General features: G+C 40.0%; 1 protein-coding gene across 1 annotated transcript in view; it reads left to right on the top strand.

The window, feature by feature from the left end:
• The window catches only part of CCDC172 (coiled-coil domain containing 172), a 45,537-nt gene extending 26,183 nt beyond the window's left edge, over positions 1–19,354 (top strand). Inside the window, exons 8-9 of the mRNA XM_073354789.1 lie at positions 11,645–11,732; positions 19,319–19,354. Of these exons, the coding sequence (XP_073210890.1) occupies positions 11,645–11,732; positions 19,319–19,354 (124 nt within the window). The remainder of the gene's footprint in view (positions 1–11,644; positions 11,733–19,318) is intronic.
• Positions 19,355–23,426: the final 4,072 nt, after the last annotated feature.

Here is a 23,426-nt window from a genome sequence, read left to right as displayed (position 1 = left end):
AAGCATTATTTTGAATATTTCCATTGTCTCTGTATTCTTTCTGGTAAAACTTCATCATTTATTCACTAACTCAGGCGTCTCCACAGCATTGATTGTGTAGCCTATAACCTAACAGACATCTCCTGTTTTGTGAGTATAATATTCCTGGCACATACTGTAATTATTTAGTTTCTAAATAAGAAAGAAGGAAGACTTGAAAGCAGAATCAATTGATTAATGTAAAATTAACCTCTCCGTTTGAATGAGAATGACTTACCACTGCCCCCCAAACTCTGAGAAATGTAAATGTCTCCACCTGACTATTTAAAAGTTTTAGAAAAACTTTTAAAATAAAATGCATAAGTAATTATTTAATTAGTGCTTGACAGTTTTAAAGCACTTCACAGATAGCAATTAGTTAATTCTCATAATAGCTCCGAGAGGCAGATAAGCAAATATGGGTGAAATTATTGCTTGGGTCTCAGTTATTTTACCCTCAGTACTGGTGCCACAAAGCGAGTTGGGACTCCTCACATGAATCACAGCCATGGTATCATTTGTAGCTCAAGACCTGCACCCAGACTATCAGACACATCAATTTCACCTGACTCCAGAAGACAAGAATAGCAGTGTTCACTTTGAAAGCAATCAGTGCCTGCCTATTCCCATGTTAAACAAACTATGCTTTTGTTTTTATTAAACAAATTAGGCTTTTAATATCAAGCTAACAGAGGAAAATACAGAAAGTAATAAATTAGGAGCAAAGACAATGAAGTTACTCTCAGTGGTTTGAGCATTGGCCTGCTAAACCCAGGGTTGTGAGTTCAATCCTTGAGGAGGCCGTTTGGGATCTGGGGCAAAAATTGGGGATTGGTCCTGCTTTGAGCAGGTGGTTGGACTAGATGACCTCCTGAGGTCCCTTCCAACCCTAATATGATTTTCTATGATTCTATGAGGAATAGCCTCAGTTAAATGGGCCAGAGTTGTAGACAAATCTTTAGGGGGGAGGAATAGCTCAGTGGTTTGAGAATTGGCCTGCTAAACCCCGGGGTTGTGAGTTCAATCCTTGAGGGGGCCCATTGAGGGATCTGGGGCAAAAATTGGGGATTGGGGGTCCTGCTTTGAGCAGGGGGTTGGACTAGATGACCTCCTGAGGTCCCTTCCAACCCGGATATTCTACGAAATCAATGTAACCAAGATCAGAATCTGAGGCTTAGACCTTTAAATGTACCACTTCTCCCTTCTAAAGGATCTGTGAGCTATACATTAAATTTTATTACAGTGCAGTACATATTACCTCTTAGAGCAGTGCCTCCCAAACTCTGAGCCTTGGCTCTCAAAAGGAGCCTTGAAGGATTCACGGGGAAGCCATAAGTGTTTATGGGAAAAAAAATAGTAGATATGCCCATTTTATTTTCTAATTAAGAGACTATTAAACTGAGTTTAAAAATTTCCTGTACCTTATCTATGGTTCTGTAGCGTATGCTGCTGCTCCCACTGAGGCTGGGAGCTCCTGTGCCCTCTGCTCCTTCAGGAGGCCTTCAGCAGAGAGACTTCCTCCTGGGGGAAGCGTTCAGCAGGAAGTCTCTGCTGAAGGCCTCTTGCTGGAGTGGTAGGCAAAGAGACTTCCAGTGCCTGCAGCAGCACCAGCACTACCAGATGGTGAAAGAGGGCTGAGGAAGAACCCAGCCAACTCCCAAGAGGAGGAGAAGGGTGGTAGTGGTAGGGGACTTCCTCCTAAGCGGGACAGAGTCACCATCTGCCATCCAGACCGGGAATCCTGAGAAGCGTGCTGCTTGCCTGAAGCTAGAATTCAGGATGTGACTGAAAGTCTGCCAAGACTCATCAAGCACTGGGACCTCTACCCCTTCCTGCTTATGCAAATGGGCACCAACAATACTGCCAAGAATGACCTGGAGCAGATCAGTACAGACTATGTGGGCTCTGGGAAAAAGGATCAATGAATTTGGAGTGCAAGTTGTGTTCTCGTTCCTCCTCCATATTGAAAGAAAAGGCCCAGGAAAGGATCGACGAATCGTGGAAGTCAATGCTCGGCTACGCAGGTGGTGTTGGCAAGAGGGCTTTAGCTTCTTTGACAACAAGCTGATGTTCCAGGAAAGAGGATTACCATGCTGGGATGGGCTCCATCTATCAAATACTGGGAAAAGCATCTTTGGATATTGTCTGGTTAACCTGATGAGAGCTTTAAACTAGGTCCTATCAGGGATGGTGACAAAAATCTGTCCGATGAGGATCTAGGCTCAAGTAAAAAAGAAAAGGGGAAGGGGCTAATTTCTGGAGAAGAGACTAGAAATCACAACTGCGTTAAAAAGGCAAAAAGAAAAGCAACAGGGCAGTCTGCAAAATATCTTTGACGCCTATATACAAATACAAGGAGTATGGAGAACATGGTATATGAAGAAGATTATGACTTAATGGGCATTACAGACACTGTGGGGACAACTCCCATGATTAGAGTACCAGCACTGAGGGAGATAGCTTGTTCCTAAAGGATAGGTTTGGGAATAAAAGGAGTAGAGTGTTGCGCTGTACATCAAGAATGTATACACTTGCTCCAAGCCTCAAGGGGAAGTGAGAGACAGACCTACAAAGTCTCTGGGTGAAGATAACAAGGGAAAAGAACAGTAGCAATGTTATGGTGGGGGTCTATTATAGGCCACAAAGTCAGGTGAATGAGTCATTCTACAAGCAGGTAACAAGATTAGCTAACACACGAGTTAGTATTAATGGGGGATTTTAACGTCCCTGAGATCTGCTGGAAGACTATTACAGCAAAACATTATACGTCCTGCAAATTCTTACCATGGGTAGAGGACAGTTTTCCGATTCAGAAAGTTGAGGAAACAACTAGGGGGTCAACCATTTTGGATCCGGTTTTGACAAACAGGAATGAATTAGTAGCGAATATGAAGGTGGTTGGGAACTTGGGAGGTAGTGATCATGATCTGATAGAATTCAAGATCCTATGGAAAGGAGGACATGAGAACAGCAAAACAAAGACACTGGACTTCAGAAAGGCAGATTTCAACTGACTCAGAGAAATAGTAGGCAAGGTCCCATGGAAAGGCCAATTAGGAAGACAAGGAGTCAAAGGGGGCTGTCTCAACATCAAGCTATTCTGATGCAGAGGAAGGATAAAAAGAGCCACTGGCTGCACAAGGAGCTTTTCAGCTATCTAAAAATCAAAAGTGATACATACAGGAAATGGAAGGAGGGGCACGTCACCAAGGAAGTATACATGGGAATAGCGTGAGCACATAGGGACAAAATCAGGAAAGCCAAGGCAAAGAATGAGTCACAGCTGGCAAGAAATTCTAGAGACAACAACAAGAAGGGGCTCTCAAAATATACCAGGCAAAAAAGAAAGACCAAGGACAGTGTGGGTCCGCTGCTCAGTGCAGAAGGTGAGCTGGTAATGGAAGATGATAGGAGACATAGCTGCTCAGTGCCTACTTTGCTTCAGTCTTCTCACAAAAAATAACATATGACTGGACGACAAGTGAAGTTACCATAGACAAAGGGGAAAGGATGCAGATTGAGATAAGTAAAGAGATCTTCTGACCAATCTGAATGAATTCAAATCAGCGGGGCAGGATGCTATTCACCTGAGGGTACTGAAGGAATTCGCTGAAGAAATCTCAGAGCCACTGGCAATAATCTTTACAAACTCATGGATGACAGCAGAGGTCCTGGAAGAGTGAAGAAGGGCTAATGTAATGCCCCATCTTTAGAAAGGGGATAAAAGAGGAGCTGGGGAACTACAGACCAGGCAGTCTGACTTCAATACCTGGGAAGCTACTAGAGCAATCTATAAAACATTCAATTTGTGAATACGTGGAAGATGAAGCAGCAGCCAGCATGGATCAACCAGGAACAAATCAGGCGAAACCAGGCTGATTTCCTTCTTTGACAGGCTAACTGATTTGGTGGATGGGGAAAATGCGGTGGACATAATAGACCTGGACTTCAGCAAGGCTTTTTACAGAGTCCCACATGACATTCTGATAAGTAACCTGGAGAAATGCAGGCTCGGTGGAACTACCATTAAATGAATACATAATTGGTTAAACAACCTCAAACAAAGAGTAACTATTACTGGAATTATGTCAGATTGGAGGAAGGTCTCAAGTGGGGTTCCACAGGGATCTGTTCTGGGTCCAGTGTTGTTTAACATCTTTATTAGTGACCTGGATGTAGGTAGAAAGAGCATATGTCAAGGTTCCTCCCCCACTCTGAACTCTAGGGTACAGATGTGGGGACCTGCATGAAAAACCTCCTAAGCTTATCTTTACCAGCTTAGGTCAAAACTTCCCCAAGGTACAAAATATTACACCCGTTGTCCTTGGACTGGCCGCTACCACCACCAAACTAATACTGGTTACTGGGGAAGAGCTGTTTGGACGCATCTTTCCCCCCCAAATACTTCCCAAAACCTTGCACCCCACTTCCTGGACAAGGTTTGGTAAAAAGCCTCACCAATTTGCCTAGGTGACTACAGACCCAGACCCTTGGATCTTGGATCTTAAGAACAATGAACAATCCTCCCAACACTTGCACCCCCCCTTTCCTGGGAAATGTTGGATAAAAAGCCTCACCAATTTGCATAGGTGACCACAGACCCAAACCCTTGGATCTGAGAACAATGAAAAAGCATTCAGTTTTTTACAAGAAGACTTTTAATAAAAAATAGAAGTAAATAGAAATAAAGAAATCCCCCCCTGTAAAATCAGGATGGTAGATATCTTACAGGGTAATTAGATTCAAAAACATAGAGAACCCCTCTAGGCAAAACCTTAAGTTACAAAAAAGATACACAGACAGAAATAATTATTCTATTCAGCACAATTCTTTTCTCAGCCATTTAAAGAAATCATAATCTAACACATACCTAGCTAGATTACTTACTAAAAGTTCTAAGGCTCCATTCCTGGTCTATCCCTGGCAGAAACCAGCATACAGACAGACACAGACCCTTTGTTTCTCTCCCTCCTCCCAGCTTTTGAAAGTATCTTGTCTCCTCATTGGTCATTTTGGTCAGGTGCCAGCGAGGTTACCTTTAGCTTCTTAACCCTTTACAGGTGAGAGGAGCTTTCCCCTGGCCAGGAGGGATTTCAAAGGGGTTTACCCTTCCCTTTATATTTATGACAGCATACTTATCAAGTTTGCAGATGACACAAAACTAGAGGGGGTTGCCAATACTTTGAAGAATAGAGTTAAAATTCAGAGGGATCTTGATAAGCTGGGCTATAGACAACAAAATGAAATTCAACAAAGACAAATGTAAAGTGCTACACATAGGGAAGAAAAAAACAAAATGGTGGAAAACTGGCTTGGTAGCAGCACTGCTGAGAAGGATCTGGGAGTTGTGGTGGATCACAACCTCACATGAGTCAGTAGTGTGATGCTGTTGCAAAAAAAGCAAATGTAAGTTTAGGTTGCATTAACAGAGGCATAGCATGCAAGTCACAGGAGGTGACAGTATCACTCTACTCGCTACTGGTTAGGCCTCAGCTCTGGTCACCAATATATGTAGAAAGGATGTAGAGAAACTGGAAAGAATCCAGAGGTGAGCAACAAAGATGATCAAAGAGAAGGAATGCAAGCCATATGAGCAAAGGCTGAAGGAACTGGGTATGTTTAGTTTGGAAAAGAAGAGACGTGGTGGGATAAGATAGTGGTCTTCAGATACTTGAAAAATTGCCATAAAATAGATTGAGAAAAGTTGTTGTCTTTTGCCATAGAGGGCAGGCCAAGAGGCAGTGGGTTCAATCTACAGCATAGCAAATTTAGATTAAATCTCAGGAAAAACTTCCTAACTGTAAGAACAGTAGGACAAAGGAACAGACTCCCTCACGAAGTTGTGGAAGCTTATTCACTGGAGATTTTCAAAGGAGGCTGGATAGCCATCTGTCTTGGTTGGTTTAGACACAACAAATCCTGCATTTTGGGAGGGGGTTAGACTAGATGACCTTTGCGGTCCTTTCTAACCCTATGGTTCTATAATTGAAGTGCATCTTATCCTTATAATGGAATGATTTTTATCGAGTATGAATCCTACATGTAGCAAATGTTTGGCTGAAGATGATGATTATTTTAATAAATTTAAACTGAAAAAGGAAGAAAAGTAGATAATATGATGACAGTTACAGTATGTTTGGATTTTTGTGTCTTGATATTACTGTGGAAAGTCCACAGACACAATGTGTAATTTGTTTTCAAGTGTTAATAAATGAAAATCTGAGGTCAGAGAAAATACAGAGACATTTAGAAAATAAATACCTGGAATTTGTACACAAGAGCCACAATTTTTTTCTTTTGGAAACAAGAAGAATGAAAGTGTTTAAAAAAAAATTGTGCCTAAAGAAGCAATCATTCCTCAAAAAGCCTTAGAAGCATCTTACGTTGTAGCCAAGTGAATTGCAAAATGCAAAACAAGCACACACTGTTGGCAAGAGCCTTTTTCTTCCAGCAGCCACAGATGTGTAGAATTATGATTGGGGAACAAACAGCCATGGCATTGAAAACCATTCCGATGTCAAATAATTCTACCCCTTGGCACACTGATGATCGCACAGAAAACGGCCAAGACCAGTTGTAAGTACAAGTTAAGAACCCACAAACATAGCCAACATAGTTCAGCTTCTGCGTTATATGAAATTTGTCACAGCAGGTACAATAATTGAACTTTCATTTTGCAAAAAAGCCCAACTCAAACAACAAGTGAGAAAATATGCAAGATCAGTGATAAATTCATAGTGGATGACGATCTTAAATCAGGCTGTGTGCGGAGGAGGCTGTGTGGGGAGGAGGCTGCAGCCATGACTGGAAAGAATAGGGATTTTGCAGCATGATTAAAGAAAGTGACACCAGCATCAATTTGGACATTCTGTATGATTCATCACCAAGCTTTGGCATTGAAGAATTTGCAGACTGAAGTATATAAGGCTCTCAATATGGTTATTAAAATTGTTAATTTTATAAAATCCTGGGCAGTGATCACCAGGGATCCTAGACATCCGTCTGCCATGGAAAAACATAGAATTTGCATTTTTTGCAGAGAATCTTTAGTTTTTACATTTTGTGAAAAAATAAAAACACATACAGTAGTACCTCATTTAGCTGAGCCGCCATTATCCGGCTCTCCATATTAAACACCCTGGGGCTGATGGCGGGAGCCCTGCTATCCCGGGGCTCAGCTGTCAGCCCCAGCTTGGTTAATACGGAGAGCCAGATAATGGAGGCTCAGACAAACAGAGTTCTACTGTATCAATAACATTGTGTTCAACTGATACCTATATATATTGTGGCTAGGGAAACTGAAATTCAATATTTAATTTTAATCACAGAAAAAACGTGGATTTTTATGTTTCTTATGGAGATTTTTTTTTAAAAAATCACAGAAAACTAGAGTGTTTGGTGATCACACACTCTTTTAGTATGTTTTGTGAACAGATGGGCACTGACCACATTCAAGTTTTGTTTCATAGCAAAGTCAGGTGGTTTTGAATTGTGTGATGAAATCAGAATTTTCCTCCTTGGGGAAAACAGACCTTGCAGATTACATATGTAATTGGACTTTTTTATTACATTGGGTTAGCCAGTGGACATATTAGCAAATTGAATGCACTGAACCTAACACTTCAAGGTAGGCATGCAAATATACTAAATATGAAAGAGAAAATCTGGGGATTAATGAAGAAAGTTTGTCTTTGAAGATGCCACATTGAAAAGGGAGTTAGCGAGAGGTTTCCAATATTATCAGACTTTTAAAAAGAACAAAGTGAAAGTAATCAAAATGGAATTAACGACCCAATATTAACTCATTTGTCTGGACTGTATTCCCACTTTGATGAATATTTTCCTGAAGTTGAACACGACTCTCCAGATCGATTGCATTTGAAAGCCATTCTTGGTAACAGCTGACTCACTTCTAACCTTAGATATCTCAGCTCAAGAAAATCACTTAGAATTGTCAAGTGTTAAAAACTGTCGTCAAATTTTCAAATCTGACAAATCAGGAATTCTGGATTTCTGTTAGGGGAGAGTACAAAGAACTCAGTGATAAAGCTATGAAAGTGCTGCTTCCATTTGGTTTAAGTTATTTCTGTGTGTCTGCGTTTTCAGCAGTTGTTTCCAGGAAAACTAAACACAGAAATCATTTAAACTTGGAAAACAACTAATACCTGGCACTATCAGAGATTCAACCAAGCATTGCGCAACTATGCAGTTCAGAACAGCCTGTTTTTTCCACTAAAATGTTAGGCTCTGTCCAAAGACACCATGAAAAAAACCTCCATAGTTTCAAATTATAGGTTTAAAAACCCAGATTAGATTAGATTATATAATTAAACAAACTGTGTATAGTTAAAGTCACAAACACCATCCAAACTCTAGAGTCCATCTTGATTCTAGTATCCTGTGTCAAGAAAAAAAAAAAGAAAAACAAAAGGCACTTGATATAGGGAGCCACCAAATTTTAAAATATCTGTAAGGGAACTGCAGTACTAAAAAGTTTGTGGACCACAGCTGTAGACCATCTTTAAAACTCTCTTTTATATCTTCCTTTTCTGTCAGAACACATGTATGTATGCAGTTCGTTTCCAAAGAAATGCTTCTGTAAGCTTCTGTAACCCTTCTCTAAACAGAGAGACCTCACACATCATATACAGCTCAAATTTATCCCTTTCTGCAGTTTGCCTTTTTTGGTACCTTAATGGGGAAAAATGAAACAAACTTCAGTCTCTGTTATTAAATCCATCCATTCTAACTCTGTGTCCCAAATAAGCTAATTCTATCAACTCAAGGTTACACTTTTTCTTTCACGGTTAGCAAAGCCATTTTTATGAGAAGCATCACTGCCGCATGTGGAAGAGATGCTCTGCCCATGTTAGGCTGGCTAAAGAAACATCATCAATATATACATAGTAGGCTAATTCACCAATATCCTCTAACACCCAATATATGAAACACTTAAAGGTTATCAGTTTCTCTCTTTCAACATCAGCAGTGCGCAAGGCTACTGCTGTAAGGGACTAGCTGGCATATTTCACTAGCACCAGGAGATACCTCTTGCCTTTTTGTCTGCCTATATAGTAGACTCAAAATATCCATCATGACCCTTTGATATTGTTCTTCTGTTATAGGAAGTGGACTTAACCGAACTTTGCAGTTCTCTTCTGTTTCTCTACCTGCTAGCACCCATAACAGGGCTTACAGTATAATTTTACGCTTCATGTACATCAGGCCACTAAAAGTTTGGGATTAGCTTATCTCTTGGTCCATTAAGTGTCTAACTAAGTAAATATAATGGGTGATGCACAGTAGTTTGGACTGGTACCTTTGACAGGACTAATTGCCTGCTTATTTCCTAAACTTTAATATTCCCCATGGGAACCCACCCCCTTTAGAGAGGATTATTCACTTGTGAATAGCTCTCTTTGCTTCTGTGAGAGCTGCACAGACTCTAGTTATCTGATGAACAGTGCATCTGTTGTTCTGGTCATGGCCTCTTAGGCCACTCTGGAGACAGTATTAAGTAAGTCAAATCCCTCTCAATGGCTCCATCCAGTCTACAGGAATATTTGGAGCGGACATTTCCTCTGAATCAGGATCAGCCACAATTCAGAATTTTGTTGACAAGAATCTGCTTTATTAACTGCTTCTGTGCCAGAGGTTAACTCAGTCACAGGTTCTGTGTTTGTAGGGGCTGCCTTTTGAGCTTGATGCTGAGTGACAATTAGACAGTTTTGTCCTTGTGACTGTCAATGTTCCTTCCCCACTCTGAACGCTAGGGTACAGATGTGGGGACCTGCATGAAAAACCTCCTAAGCTTATCTTTACCAGCTTAGGTCAAAACTTCCCCAAGGTACAAAATATTCCACCCTTTGTCCTTGGATTGGCCGCTACCACCACCAAACAAATACTGGTTACTGGGGAAGAGGTGTTTGGAAACGCCTTTCCCCCAAATACTTCCCAAAACCTTGCACCCCACTTCCTGGACAAGGTTTGGTAAAAAGCCTCACCAATTTGCCTAGGTGACTACAGACCCAGACCCTTGGATCTTAAGAACAATGAACAATCCTCCCAACACTTGCACCCCCCCATTTCCTGGGAAATGTTGGATAAAAAGCCTCACCAATTTGCATAGGTGACCACAGACCCAAACCCTTGGATCTGAGAACAATGAAAAAGCATTCAGTTTTCTTACAAGAAGACTTTTAATAGAAATAGAAGTAAATAGAAGTAAAGAAATCACCTCTGTAAAATCAGGATGGTAGATCCCTTACAGGGTAATTAGATTCAAAACATAGAGAATCCCTCTAGGCAAAACCTTAAATTACAAAAAAGATACACAGACAGAAATAGTTATTCTATTCAGCACAATTCTTTTCTCAGCCATTTAAAGAAATCATAATCTAACACATACCTAGCTAGATTACTTACTAAAAGTTCTAAGACTCCATTCCTGGTCTATCCCCGGCAGAAACAGCATATAGACAGCCACACAGACCCCTTTGTTTCTCTCCCTCCTCCCAGCTTTTGAAAGTATCTTGTCTCCTCATTGGTCATTTTGGTCAGGTGCCAGCAAGGTTACCTTTAGCTTCTTAACCCTTTACAGGTGAGAGGAGCTTTCCCCTGGCCAGGAGGGATTTCAAAGGGGTTTACCCTTCCCTTAATAATTATGACAGTGACCAATTTCATTCTCCATAACATCCCTCCTGGAAACTCAATGTGAAGACCTAGGGCCCTTCAGTTTAAGAAAGTTTTAACACAGGGGTTCCCAGACTCTGAACCGTTGTTGGCTTGCAGAGCACTTTCTGGTGGTCCACACAGTGAGGTGGCTGGTCACAAGGTGCTGGCACCTCCTTATTTCCAGCTGCTAATGCATATCGCAATCTAGCTACAAACACTTTTAAAAATTAAAGATACTTTTAATACTACTATTTTTCCAGGTAAGCAATTGCCGCAGTGGCCATAGGACTATCATGTGACATAGAATGGAAGGAGAAATGGGGCACAGCACAGTGAACAGGAGGGGAGGTATAATCAGAGACTCACTCTATTGAAATTGAGCCACACTGTGGAGGAGTTTGAGAACCCCTGACATATGCTATTGATATTGCAAAGGAGAGGACAGCATGGAACAAACATAACACAGAGGAGAGACAGCAGCGATAACTATGGAGGCAACAGAAGTGGGAACCTGTGGAGGGCCTGGATCAATTATTCAAATCCATGTATTAAAAGAAAGGCAAATTTTTAATTATGAGGTTATAATCCTCTCAGAGTTTATGATATCACCACACCCAGCAATAGACTTATAGCCCTATAATTCACATTTGTCTGTTACAGCACTTATTCTGGATATATTTTCTTCAAACCCAGAGATTGTTATTTTCTAAAGTTCTTCTCATCACTACCACAACTGCCAGTGATGAATAATCTCCAGGAGTTATGCAGTGTTGAACATGCAGGTCTATCATAACTGCAAATCTAGCTCTTGATCACGCAATCAGATCTGTGCAGGGAGGATAAGGTCTGCGAACGCTGAGCAGATTGCAGGCTTGGACCAAATTTGAATGAAACAGTAAGTAATACAATTGACTAGCCTTGGATATGACTTTTGTTTTTTTAATTGAAACAGAATAAAAAAAGAACTGGAAATTTACAAAGAAGATGACTTGGAAAATGTTTGTGAAGCTCTTCAAACAGAAATTGAATTTCTGCAGATGGTATGCTATTTTTATTGAGCGCTCCTAATTTCCATTAATTTTAGGCCCACCATTTGCAAACTGCCAAGAGCCCCATTTTTCACTGAAAAAGGAAAGTCAGAAAAAAATTACCTGTTAAGACTGAGAAATTTTCAGCAAAAGATGCAGGGATTTAGTTGTAGGGCCACCATTAATATTAGCCTCTTGAATGCTGAACAGACCATGGAGGATGAGCTACATTGATCCTAGAGAGCAACCTTTATTTAAATAGACATGTTGCAATTGGGCCACAGAGGAGGACAACTCTCATGTACTTACTGAATGTTGTAAACTCATAGGGTTCTTTATGGAAACCGACTAGAGAAGACTGCATATTTTCTTCTAAATATCAACCTTTTCTTCAATTTTCATAACTGTTAGTTTGTGTTACATTAGCTTTATTTATTCAGCACTTGTGAATTTATGAATTTTACTACTCTTAATATTAGTTTTTTAAAAGTAGGGGACAAACACATTGCAGGTAAATACTTTAAGGGTCTCATTTTCAGGAGTGAAGGGGTTTTGGTTGATGTATTTTGGAGTCTGGTCTAGCTACTGTTTGATGATACAACTGCCACTAGGGGGAAAAAATGTGGCATCAGTGACAAGATATGGTTTATTTGGATGTATGTACATTGGTTTTAATGAACAGTAAAAATGTTTGTGCCAGAGTAGTTTATTGCATAACGCTTTATTTGGAAGGATGGTAACCTTGAACCTCATTCATTAACTTTATCATGAGCAAGTAAAACAAAGTTTTGTAAAATGCAAACTTCTACTTTTTTGATTTCTCAGAGGTCTAAAACAGATCTAAAATGTACACTCTCAAGCAAGGCCGGGAATAATAATGCTGGCAGATGCTCATATACTATGATGACAGGGGCCACATAAATACACAGAGTGAGATTAAACTCTCAAAATGAGATGCCTAACAGAAATGCTCAACTTTAAATATAGCAATGTAGCTATACTAATCTTAAAGCTGATTGAGGTGGTTTGGGAACGTTACATACTTCACTATGTATAGGATGTTGTATATGATGTGTAAACAAAATAAATTTCATTTGGTATCCTGGTACATTACATATGATACAAAGAAATTCAGTCTTCTTAAAATTCAAGGGCAAGATTTTGGCATTAGGCCACTGTGGGTATGTCTTCATTGAAGTTAAACATCTGTGGCTGTCCCGCATCAGCTGGCTACAGAGCTGTTTAATTACAGTGTATATGTTAGGCTTGGGTTGGAGCCTGGACTCTGGGACCCCATTAGGGGACATCCTTCTGGGACCCCATAGCCCAAGCCAGTTGACACAGGACAGCCACAGGTGTTTAATTGCTATGTAGACATACCCATGTGTTGGGGACAAGGGAACAGGAGCTGTGCAAAAACAATAGTTCGCCAAAAAAAAGGAGTACTTGTGGCACCTTAGAGACTAACCAATTTATTTGAGCATAAGCTTTTGTGAGCTACAGCTCACTTCATCGGATGCATCGAATGCTCAAATAAATTGTTTAGTCTCTAAGGTGCCACAAGTACTCCTTTTCTTTTTGCGAACACAGACTAACATGGCTGATACTCTGAAAATAGTTCCCAAAGGTATTGTACCCAAGACAGGCATGTTGTTTTTGACTCCTGTGAAAGAGTACACACAGCAACAATATCTAGTATACCTCTTTAAAGAGAGTGGTGAATACTCCTGGCCACATACTAGCCCAAGTCAGCTGACATATGGCGGAGGTTGTGACCATGTCCTTGCCCTTTTAAGTTATTTATAAAGAATAGTCTCACAATTAGGATTTGTTTCATATATTTCAAATTAACATGCATGTATCTTTCTTTTTTGCAGAAATTATCACAAAAGTCTTCAGGCAAATAAATAATTTACAGAAGATTGATTTAAATGTCACAGAAACCAGTCTTTGCAGTACTTTAGCTACACACATTTTAGTAAGCCTTTGTTGTTACGCTATCACCCTTCATATTTCTTGTTGGGAAAACAAAGATTCTCCTTTTGCTGTTTATTAATGTGGGCATTTGGTTACTTCAAAAATAATATTTTTCCTGTTTTGGCAGTGATCCCATTCTCATATTCAACAGGCATCCCTGCCTAGGCTGTTCCTTTACCATCTCTGAATATGGCACACAAGCCAGTACAGATACAGTAGAGTCCATAACTAACTCCATTCTGAGTGTACCATTTTCCCTGTGTATCCACTTTCATCATATTCCTCCTCTTACTAGGAAAGGTAATAGCCTGGGTCTCCTCTAAGACAGACACTTATGCTGCCAGCAGGAGATATTTACATGCCATATGGTTATTTATACCTTAAAAGCTCAATTGTGCAAGCTTCATAAAGCAGGCCATAACCCAGAAGTACAAAGATGAAAGTACAAAATAACTTCTATAGAGTGGCAGCAATCACAAAGCCACTCTGCTAGTAGGTACATGTTTTCTAATCCACCCCCCCACCATCACTACCTTAATTCTCATCAGTTAACATTACAGACTAAATCCTATTTTCATATATAAGTAACTGGGCTGTTTGATGAGGATTTCCTTGGGGTTTAAGTTTAAGAAATCCTCCCCCACCCAATGCTGTATGATCCATGATTGCCACTTCAGCCTCAGGGCTGCAGGTCCATTGCCCAGGGTACTCCACAGATGTGGAGGAATCCAGGGGAGTGATGGGGAGGGTGGATCTATTTGTCCCCAGTGAAATACTGTATCCAAGCTCCACAACCCATATTTTCTTACAGTTTTTGAAAATTGACCCCCCCCCCCTTGTGTCTGAGATGGAGGGAGAGAGTTTGATAGCAGTTTTGTCCGTGTATGGATTGCAGAATTGGTCCCAAAACATATTCTAAAACCACTTAGTCTTATAAAATAGGAATTATTACCATTACCAATAACTATTGCTGTTAAAGTTGATGATGACAGTTGACTTCATAATTAATATTAAAGTGTTTTTTCATGGGAATCCTTTTAGGCCTTGATTCAGCACAACACTTAAGTATAAGCTTAACTTTAAGCATATCAGTAGTCGCAGTGACTTCAATAAAACTAGTTGCCTATTTAAAGTTACGCAAGTGCTCCAGTCCTTTGCTGAACTGAGTCAAATTAAGAGGTGTTGTATAAGGAGATATAAGTTATGTCAGAGAACCTCAAGGTGGCTAAAATGGTGTAATTTACATGGTATGGAACTGGAAGAAAGTGAAAATTACATAAATCTGGGCCTTCTCTGTACTGGGATTAGGATTTTCCTGCCTTGTTTATTCAGATAATGTCATTGTCATTGATTGTACTAGCCATGAGAATCAACTGACTAGGATTTGACTCCTAATCTGGTGAAAACCTGTTATTAATATTCAATCTCAGTATGCATGTGTTTAAATTGTTCATTTACAAGTGTTCCTTGTGTCTTTTTTCCAATGGTATTATTTACGGGTAGCTATTCAGCCCAAACATGTAAAGTATACATGTAATAGATGTTAAATAAAAAAAGTATTTGAATAGCGTATGAATAAAATTCAAATGAGTGATATGAGCAGTATTATCCAATTAAAAATATTAGCAAAAGTTGGATTTTTTGTCTACATGAACCTGAGGAGAACATGGTGAGGCCTTTAGTGCCAATGCTAACGAAAGAAAAGCTGAGGTGAGGATTTCCTAGTTTGACGGCAAGGTCTAACATGATAAATAATTTTGTCTGTGTTAGTTCAGCTAAAGACAATTAGAGATACAGACAACTATTTTACAGCCTTTACTCAGGCAAAACACTTCAGGGTGTTTTCCCTTAGAAATGACTGTAGGATTACGCATTTAAAAGACATTTAGTATCCCCATTTCCCCCAGATGACAATGGAATAAACAAAAAAAATCACAGCCAAAAGAGAGAGTCAACAACAGAGGCTCCTAATCTTGTGTCCATTGAAGTAGATGGTGATACAGTAGTATAATTGACTACACTGAGTGCAGGATCAGGTAGGTCTAATCCAGGGGTTCTCAAACTGGGGGTCAGGACCCCTCAGGGTGGGTGCGAGGTTATTATATGGGGAGGTCGCAAGCTGTCAGCCTCCACCCCAAACTCTGCTTTGCATCCAGTTATACATAATGGTGTTAAATATATTTAAAAGTGTTTTTAATTTATAAGGGGGGGGGATGTCATACTCACAGGCTTGCTATGTGAAAAGGGTCACCAGTACAAAAGTTAGAGAGCCACTGGTCTAATCATTCATGGCAAGTGTGAAGAGGTACACTCACCACGGGTAGCACCTCCTATCTCTACATTTGGAGATCAGCTTTTACCAACTCTGGCCTCCCCCTTCTGTCGGTTACTCATGCTGTGACTCCCCCCACAACTCGGAACGCTCCCTCTTCCTGACTCGGCCCTCTGGCCAGGCCACTGTGGGTATGTCTACACAGTAATTACAAATCCACAGCTGGCCCTGTAGACCTTTGGGCTTGGGCTGGAGCCTAGACTCTAGGACCCTGTGAGATGGTAGGGCCCCAGAGCTAGGGCTACAGCCTGAGCCCAAACATCTACTGTGCAATTAAACAACCCCACAGCCCAACCCCCATGAGCCTGAGTCAGCTGGCACAGGCCAGCTGCAGGTGTCTAATTGCAATGTAGACATACACTTAATAGTCCTCCCCTTCCACTGTAACAAAGTCCCTGTGGGCCAGCTAGTGTTTCCAACAATCCTGTGCCACTTCCCAATGGCTGGTAAGGGAACCCAGCCCATTCTCTACACTGGGTTCTAGCCCAGGGACCCTATAACATGCAGTTAAGTTCTGCTCAGTCCCACTCCTTGCTGCTGCTTCCCTGGGCTTCTTCCTACGCAGCACTCTCAGGCTTTCTTTCCCCCATAATTCTTCTAGGATTGACCCTTCTTCCAAGTCTCATTCTCCCTTTTGGATTTTCTGCTCACTCACACCAGCCAGCCTCCTGCTCTAAAATTCCTGGCTTTATAGGAAGGAACCTGCTCCTACCCAGCTGGGCTTCATGTTCACTTAAGCCTGGTTCTCCCTCCAGGTGCAGCCTCTCAAGCCCACATTAACCCTTTTAGGGCCTGTGTGGGGTGCACACTCCCATCACAGCATGTTTGGCAATGATATAAATAGCAGTAGTTCTACTTTTTCTGATCAGCATGCTCTAGCATATTCTCAGTTAAAATACAAATGACAGCTGGTCAGCTAACCAAATTCCTATAAATCTCATCACATTAGCTGGGGATTTGTCAACCTCTTGTTGGTGGGATATTATACATTGTATTTTTGTTTGTTTTTTTCTAAATTGCTAATTCCGTTTTTATTTTAGATGTAAGGCCAAGGCAAATAGCCTTCTCTGTGGCAATATGTGCAATATACCATACACAGAAAAGCAATTAAGTTTAACACCATCTTCTGCTATCAAAAGGTAACTGGTTACCGGGCCAGAAATAAAAATTCTAAGGCCCAAACAGTCAAAAGTAGCCACTTGGCACCCCAGTTTTGGAGTTGCTAACTTGAGATGCCTTGGGTCTGATTCTCAGAGATGCTGAACCACACATTTGCATCCATTGATTTCAGCTGGAATTATGGGTCTTTCTTTTACACATGATGTCATAAATGTAAAGGGGAGGGTAAACCCCTTTAAAATCCCTCCTGGCCAGAGGAAAAATCCTCTCACCTGTAAAGGGTTAAGAAGCTAAAGGTAACCTTGCTGGCACCTGACCAAAATGACCAATGAGGAGACAAGATACTTTCAAAAGCTGGGAGGAGGGAGAAAAACAAAGGGTCTGTGTCTGTATGATGCTTTATTGGGGACAGAACAGGAATAGAGTCTTAGAACTTAGTAAGTAATCTAGCTAGGTATGTGTTAGATTATGATTCCTTTAAATGGCTGAGAAAATAGCAGTGCTGAATAGAATGAATATTCCTGTCTGTGTATCTCTTTTGTAATTTAAGGTTTTGCCTAGAGGGATTCTCTATGTTTTGAATCTAATTACCCTGTAAGGTATCTACCATCCTGATTTTACAGAGGGGATTCCTTTACTTCTATTTCTATTAAAAGTCTTCTTGTAAGAAAACTGAATGCTTTTTCATTGTTCTCAGATCCAAGGGTTTGGGTCTGTGGTCACCTATGCAAATTGGTGAGGATTTTTACCAAACCTTCCCTAGGAAGTGGGGTGCAAGGATTGGGAGGATTTTGGGGGGAAAGATGTGTCCAAACTCTGTTTTTTCAGGAACCCAGATAAAGTTTGGTGGTGGCAGTGGAAATCCAAGGGCAAAGGTAAAATTAATTTGTACCTTGGGGAAGTTTTAACCTAAGCTGGTAAAAGTAAGCTTAGGAGGTTTTTATGCAGGTCCTCACATCTGTACCCTAGAGTTCAGAGTGGGGAAGGAACCTTGACACATGAGCTAGCAATACTATTTTCATCGATTGTCAAAAACACTAAAATTCTACTTACGTTCTTGTTAAAGGGTACTAAATGCATCACATTTCATTCATTTTCATTTTTTTAAAATATCAAACAGGTTCAGAGGAATATTTACAACCCCCAACCACTTGTGATTTTTCATCCACTCCTGTAAATTGATTACCAGTTACCAGCAGTCTCTACTGTTGCTATAATCTCACCTACAGGGCAAACCTGTCGGTCACTCATGCTTCAAAAGTAGGCTGAGTTGTTCAAACTTTATTTAAAAACCTGATGTGGGAGCTGCTTCATTTCTTCCAATTCATCGTTTTAAGTGTTTAAAGTCCTAAGCAACTTATTTGGAAAAGGGTGTCATGATAGTGCTCTATGTCTTTATGTATGTAAAAAATTCTAGAAGTTGATATTTAAGAATTTAGTTACTGGGTTTTGCAGAATCAATAAAACTTCTTGATGTTGGGCACTGCAAATGGGTTTCACTATGCAGCTCTTTACATCAGCTCTTAACAGAGGGCAAGAGGGCTGCAGGCTTTGCTTGCCTTTACAGTTCAAAAATGCTGTAATTTACTTAAATATTAGTGTAAAAAAAGAGAACAGGGTAGATGAAAGCACACTAATAAACTGTAGTGTGCTTCAGCAGTGTCCACACGAACAGTCAGTGGGTAGCAGGGTGGTACAGGATAGATTTACACCCCAATTTGCTGAAAACTAAATGTTTGTGTAAACAGGCCCAAAACTTCCAAGCAGGATGGAATGTATAAAGATATTTCAGACAAATCAAACTAAACACAGTAAACAGACACACTGAAAGTGAGGCTTGTTCTTGTTTGAGATCAGGATTTTACAGTCATTAAATTCTTCTTTCTATGGTTCATAAATTCTTGTTAGTATAGAGTAGAAAATTTGGGCAGTCCTGGTTATCATTCACAAGAGGAGGTTTTGTAAAAGGAAAACTTTAGTGCCATCTGCTGGTCTGTACCCTACAACACAACTTAAACAGGATATCAAACAGGCTTAATTTTTTATTACACTTTTTCATTTAATATAAAATGTTTTCTCTCTCGTACAATCATTTTTATTTCATCACTTTTAATCAGATACTTCATATTAAAAATTGTACATCTTTAATTTCCCTTTCTAAATTTTACAGGCACTGATATTAGATGTACTTCCGGGAATAACGTGAAACAGCATATAGTAGGTGTGTTCTAGCAACACTCTGTCCCTATGAAGAATGGGCATTCTTATTTTATAAGAAAATTATCAGAGCCTATATGAAGATCAAGTTTCATATCAACAACATTCCAAAATATATCACACTGCATTCATGAGTTTGCACTGTACAATGAAACAAAGCCAAGGGACATGTTGAATAGGGTATGGGCAGCCTAATGACATCTCTTGAGCTAATGGTTCCATTCCAGAGACCAGACAGGGCAATGAAGGGGCCTCATCAGGTAAAAAAGAAAAAAAAGAAAAAGGAAAAAAAATCACCCTCCATATCTTCCCCCAAAACTAAACAAAGAGAGCCTCCTTCACTTAAATTGCAGTGGGTCCCGAGTAACTGCAGATGATCATCTGCATGCACACTCTGTAATTTTTTTAAGCCAGTTCAGACTTTCCCATTCCCAGTTGAATACAGAGGAATGGGCATGATTCCAGTCTTTAATCCATAATAAGATCAAAGAATTCATTTATCTGCTTTGCAATGGCCTTGTTTTCCCGTAGTGCTCCTTTCCTGTAGAGCTCCCCTCAATTGTCCAGTGGCTCCACTGATTGTTTGGCAGGCTTCCTGCTTCGGATGTACTTAATTTTTTTTATTTTTTTGGTTTATATGAGTTTTTTGTAAATTGAATTTCTAATTCTTTTTTGACCTGTACTTTTACGCTTCACTTGCCAGAGTTTATGCTCCTTTCTATTTTACTCATTAGGATTTGAATTCCAATTTTTAAGGGATGCCATTTTACCTCTAGCTGCCCGCTTTTACTCTGTTTAGCCATGGTGGCACATTTCGGTCCTCTTACTTTGTTTTTTTTATTATTATTGATTGGGGGTATACATTAAATTTGAGCATCTATTATGGTGTTTTTTAAAAGTTTCCATGCAGTTTGGTGAGCTCACAATGAGTTACGTGCGAGGTAGAATACAATGATATTTCTCCATTGTTGACATCAACTGTCAATTCACATGTCTACTGTGGCCATTGGGATGCATATACAGTACTTCTACTTGAAGCACATAGGCTAGAATCAAGACAAACAGATGCAAAGACAAATTAATACAAACATCATAGAAGAGTCTGTGGACCTCATGACAGTCATTTCAAGAAAACAAAAGTATAGGTCAATAGAATCCTGAACATGACCCTACAAGCATATCAAAGTACGTAACTAAAATGCTGTCATGCACAATATTATCACTAAACTACTGAGCACTAAATCAGTGACACCTGTCACATTCACAAGCCATTATGGCTTTCCCATGAACTACCAACCCATAGATTTATCCTGTAATAGGTGTAGTATAATGTCTCCATCTGGAGACTTATATAGTTTATAGTAGCATTAGGCAAGGGATATATATTGGTTGTATAGACAACCCATGAAATGTGTGAAAACCTGGGTAAATAAATGTTTCAGGTTTAGTGGTGTCTCATTAAATAACCTCTACTCCTAGTCAAGATTCCCCTGTTTATGCATCCAAGGATCACATTAGCCCTTTGGCCATATTGTCTGCGACCTCATGTTCAGCTGACTATCCACCACAAGCCCCAAATCTTTTTTAGACACACCGCTTCTCAGGAGAGTCCCCAGTATGGCCAATATTCTTTGTTTCTAGAAGTATACATTTACATTTAGCCATATTAAACACATACTGTCTGCTTGTGCTTATCAAAAGATCCAGCTCCCTCTGAATCAGGAACCCGTCCTCTTCATTATGTACCACTCCCCCAACTTGTGTGTTGTCTGCAAACTTTATCAGTGATGATGTTATGTGTTTTTCCAGATCACTGATAAATATTAAATACTGTAGGGCCAAAAAACATATCCCTGCAGGACCCCAGCAGACACACACCCTCTCAATGAGGATTCTCCATTTACAATTTTATTTTGAAACCTATCAGCTAGCTAGTTTTTAATCCATTTAGTGCATGCCATGTAAATTTTGTATCATTCTAGGTTGTTGGTTTTTTAATCAAAATGTCATGTGGTACCTTACAGATGTCCCAGTATATTACATTATTGTCTTTATCAACTAAACATGTAATCTCATCAAAAAGAGATATCAAGTTAGTTTGACAGGATCTGTTTTCCATAAAACCACGTTGATTGGCATGAATTATATTCCATTCCTTTAAGTCTTCATCAATTGAGCCTGTATCAGCTGCTCCATTATCTTCACCAGGATCAATGTCAGACTGACAGACCTATAATTACCTGAGTCTTCCTGTTTTCTCTTTTTAAACACTGGCAAAACATAAGGTTTTTTCCAGTCTTCTCAAATGTCCCCAGACTTACTGAGGACCAAAATAAATGATCCAGTGAGCTCTTCATCCAGCAATGTTAAAACTCTTGCATAAAAATTATACTGACCTGCTGATTTTAAAATGTCTAATTTAAGTAGCTGCTGTTTTAACATCCTCCTAGGAGGAGAGGATGTGGGGGACCAGAGGTAGATGAAGGAGGTGAGGGAAACTCAAAAGTGGAGCCAAAGAGAGAGGGGAGGGGAAAGTCAAGAGTGGGAAAATGGTGGATTTTAAAGGGAGGAGCAAGAAGCTTTATGACATATGCCCGCCTAGACTCTATGCAGTGAAGAAAATACAGCAGTCATGTGCAGTAGATCACTGAGTTTTCATAGGGACAAACATTCAGTGATTTCCAGAAAGCTTATGCCATTGTATGCACAAAATGCATTTGTGGTTGTACATCTAGTATATATTTGCAATTAGTGAGATTGTGTATGCAGATCAAGAACTGTATGTGCAAACAGTTATTTAGACACATTTTTATGCAGTTACTTGACTGTGAAATTTTAATGGCTGTGTGCAAGATATTTTGCATAAATAATTGTATGCCAACCTCATTGAAAACCTGACCTTCAGTCTGCTAGCCAGAATACAGTATTAGCAATCATATGCCAAATTACACTCTTTACAGAGGAAATTGATAACATTGACCTAATCCACATAAGCTGCCAATTTCCTCATCTCTGGCAGAAACACATACTGGATGATAGGAAGATGACCTATTTCTAATATGTTCACAAGCAAGGATATGGTGAATACTATTTCCAGACTGCTTCAACACGTGCCTGGACAGGTGGGTGGTTTGCGTAATTCTGCTGCACGGTAATTAGATTTTGAGTATTTAACAGGCAGAAGAGTTCTGGATTTTTTGCACATGAAGATTCAGTAGATGCCTTTGTCCCCAAAAGGTCCTGAAAATGCTCCTCTGATCTCATCCCCTTCCCTAAAACAGCAGACACTCAACTCCTAAGTGACAGACTGACAGTGCTGCTGGTATTACAATGGCTGAGTACATCTACTTCTACCTTGATGTCTGAGAGCTTAAAATAGTCCTATTATTTTATCGCTAGTCGGTAAAAGGGAGTAGATATCTCCAACTCTCACCCGCAGACTGTAGAGTGAGAGAATCTGCAGGCAATGCTGGAAGACCGTAACAGGAGTATTTTTAGGGTCAGTGGAGAATGCGGCATATGGAGCAGCCTTTAGTTAAATACCTACAAATCATGGAACCATCAAACCATATTGACTTCTTTCCCCCAATGTTATTTTTAAAGACATGGTGTCACAAAACTCAACTGTTCCAAAGTAACTTTACTTCCATTGTTGTCATGGGAAAGAGGTTTCTCATCACTGGGAAGAAGTGCTCACTTTGAAGGCCAGAGATTTTTACAGGATCTGCACCTCTTTAACCTTAATCAAACCTTGCCTGTAAATGCTAAACATTGCTTCTGGCAATAGTCAGAGTAATACACAGGTATCAACACTGGCAATAAGCATATCTGCTATAGTTCAGTCATTCAGAGGAAACCATTAGTAATACAGATTTTACATTTTTGTATAATCCTATCTGCAATGTAATTTATACAACGGTAGGTGGTGGTATAAACATGTACCTCATTGGAGGCATGACTATAACAGTGAAAATTAGACCTAACCAACAGTTCTGAAAAAGTCTTAAATGAGCTGTTTGGCCCCAACTCCCTTGCTCAGAGGACCTACACAACTGTGTCTA

This window comes from Lepidochelys kempii, chromosome 7, assembly GCF_965140265.1.
Source record: "Lepidochelys kempii isolate rLepKem1 chromosome 7, rLepKem1.hap2, whole genome shotgun sequence".
Lineage (NCBI taxonomy): Eukaryota > Metazoa > Chordata > Testudines > Cheloniidae > Lepidochelys > Lepidochelys kempii.
The sequence above is the reverse complement of the archived record's forward strand: the minus strand, read 5'-3'. Positions and strand labels throughout refer to the sequence as shown.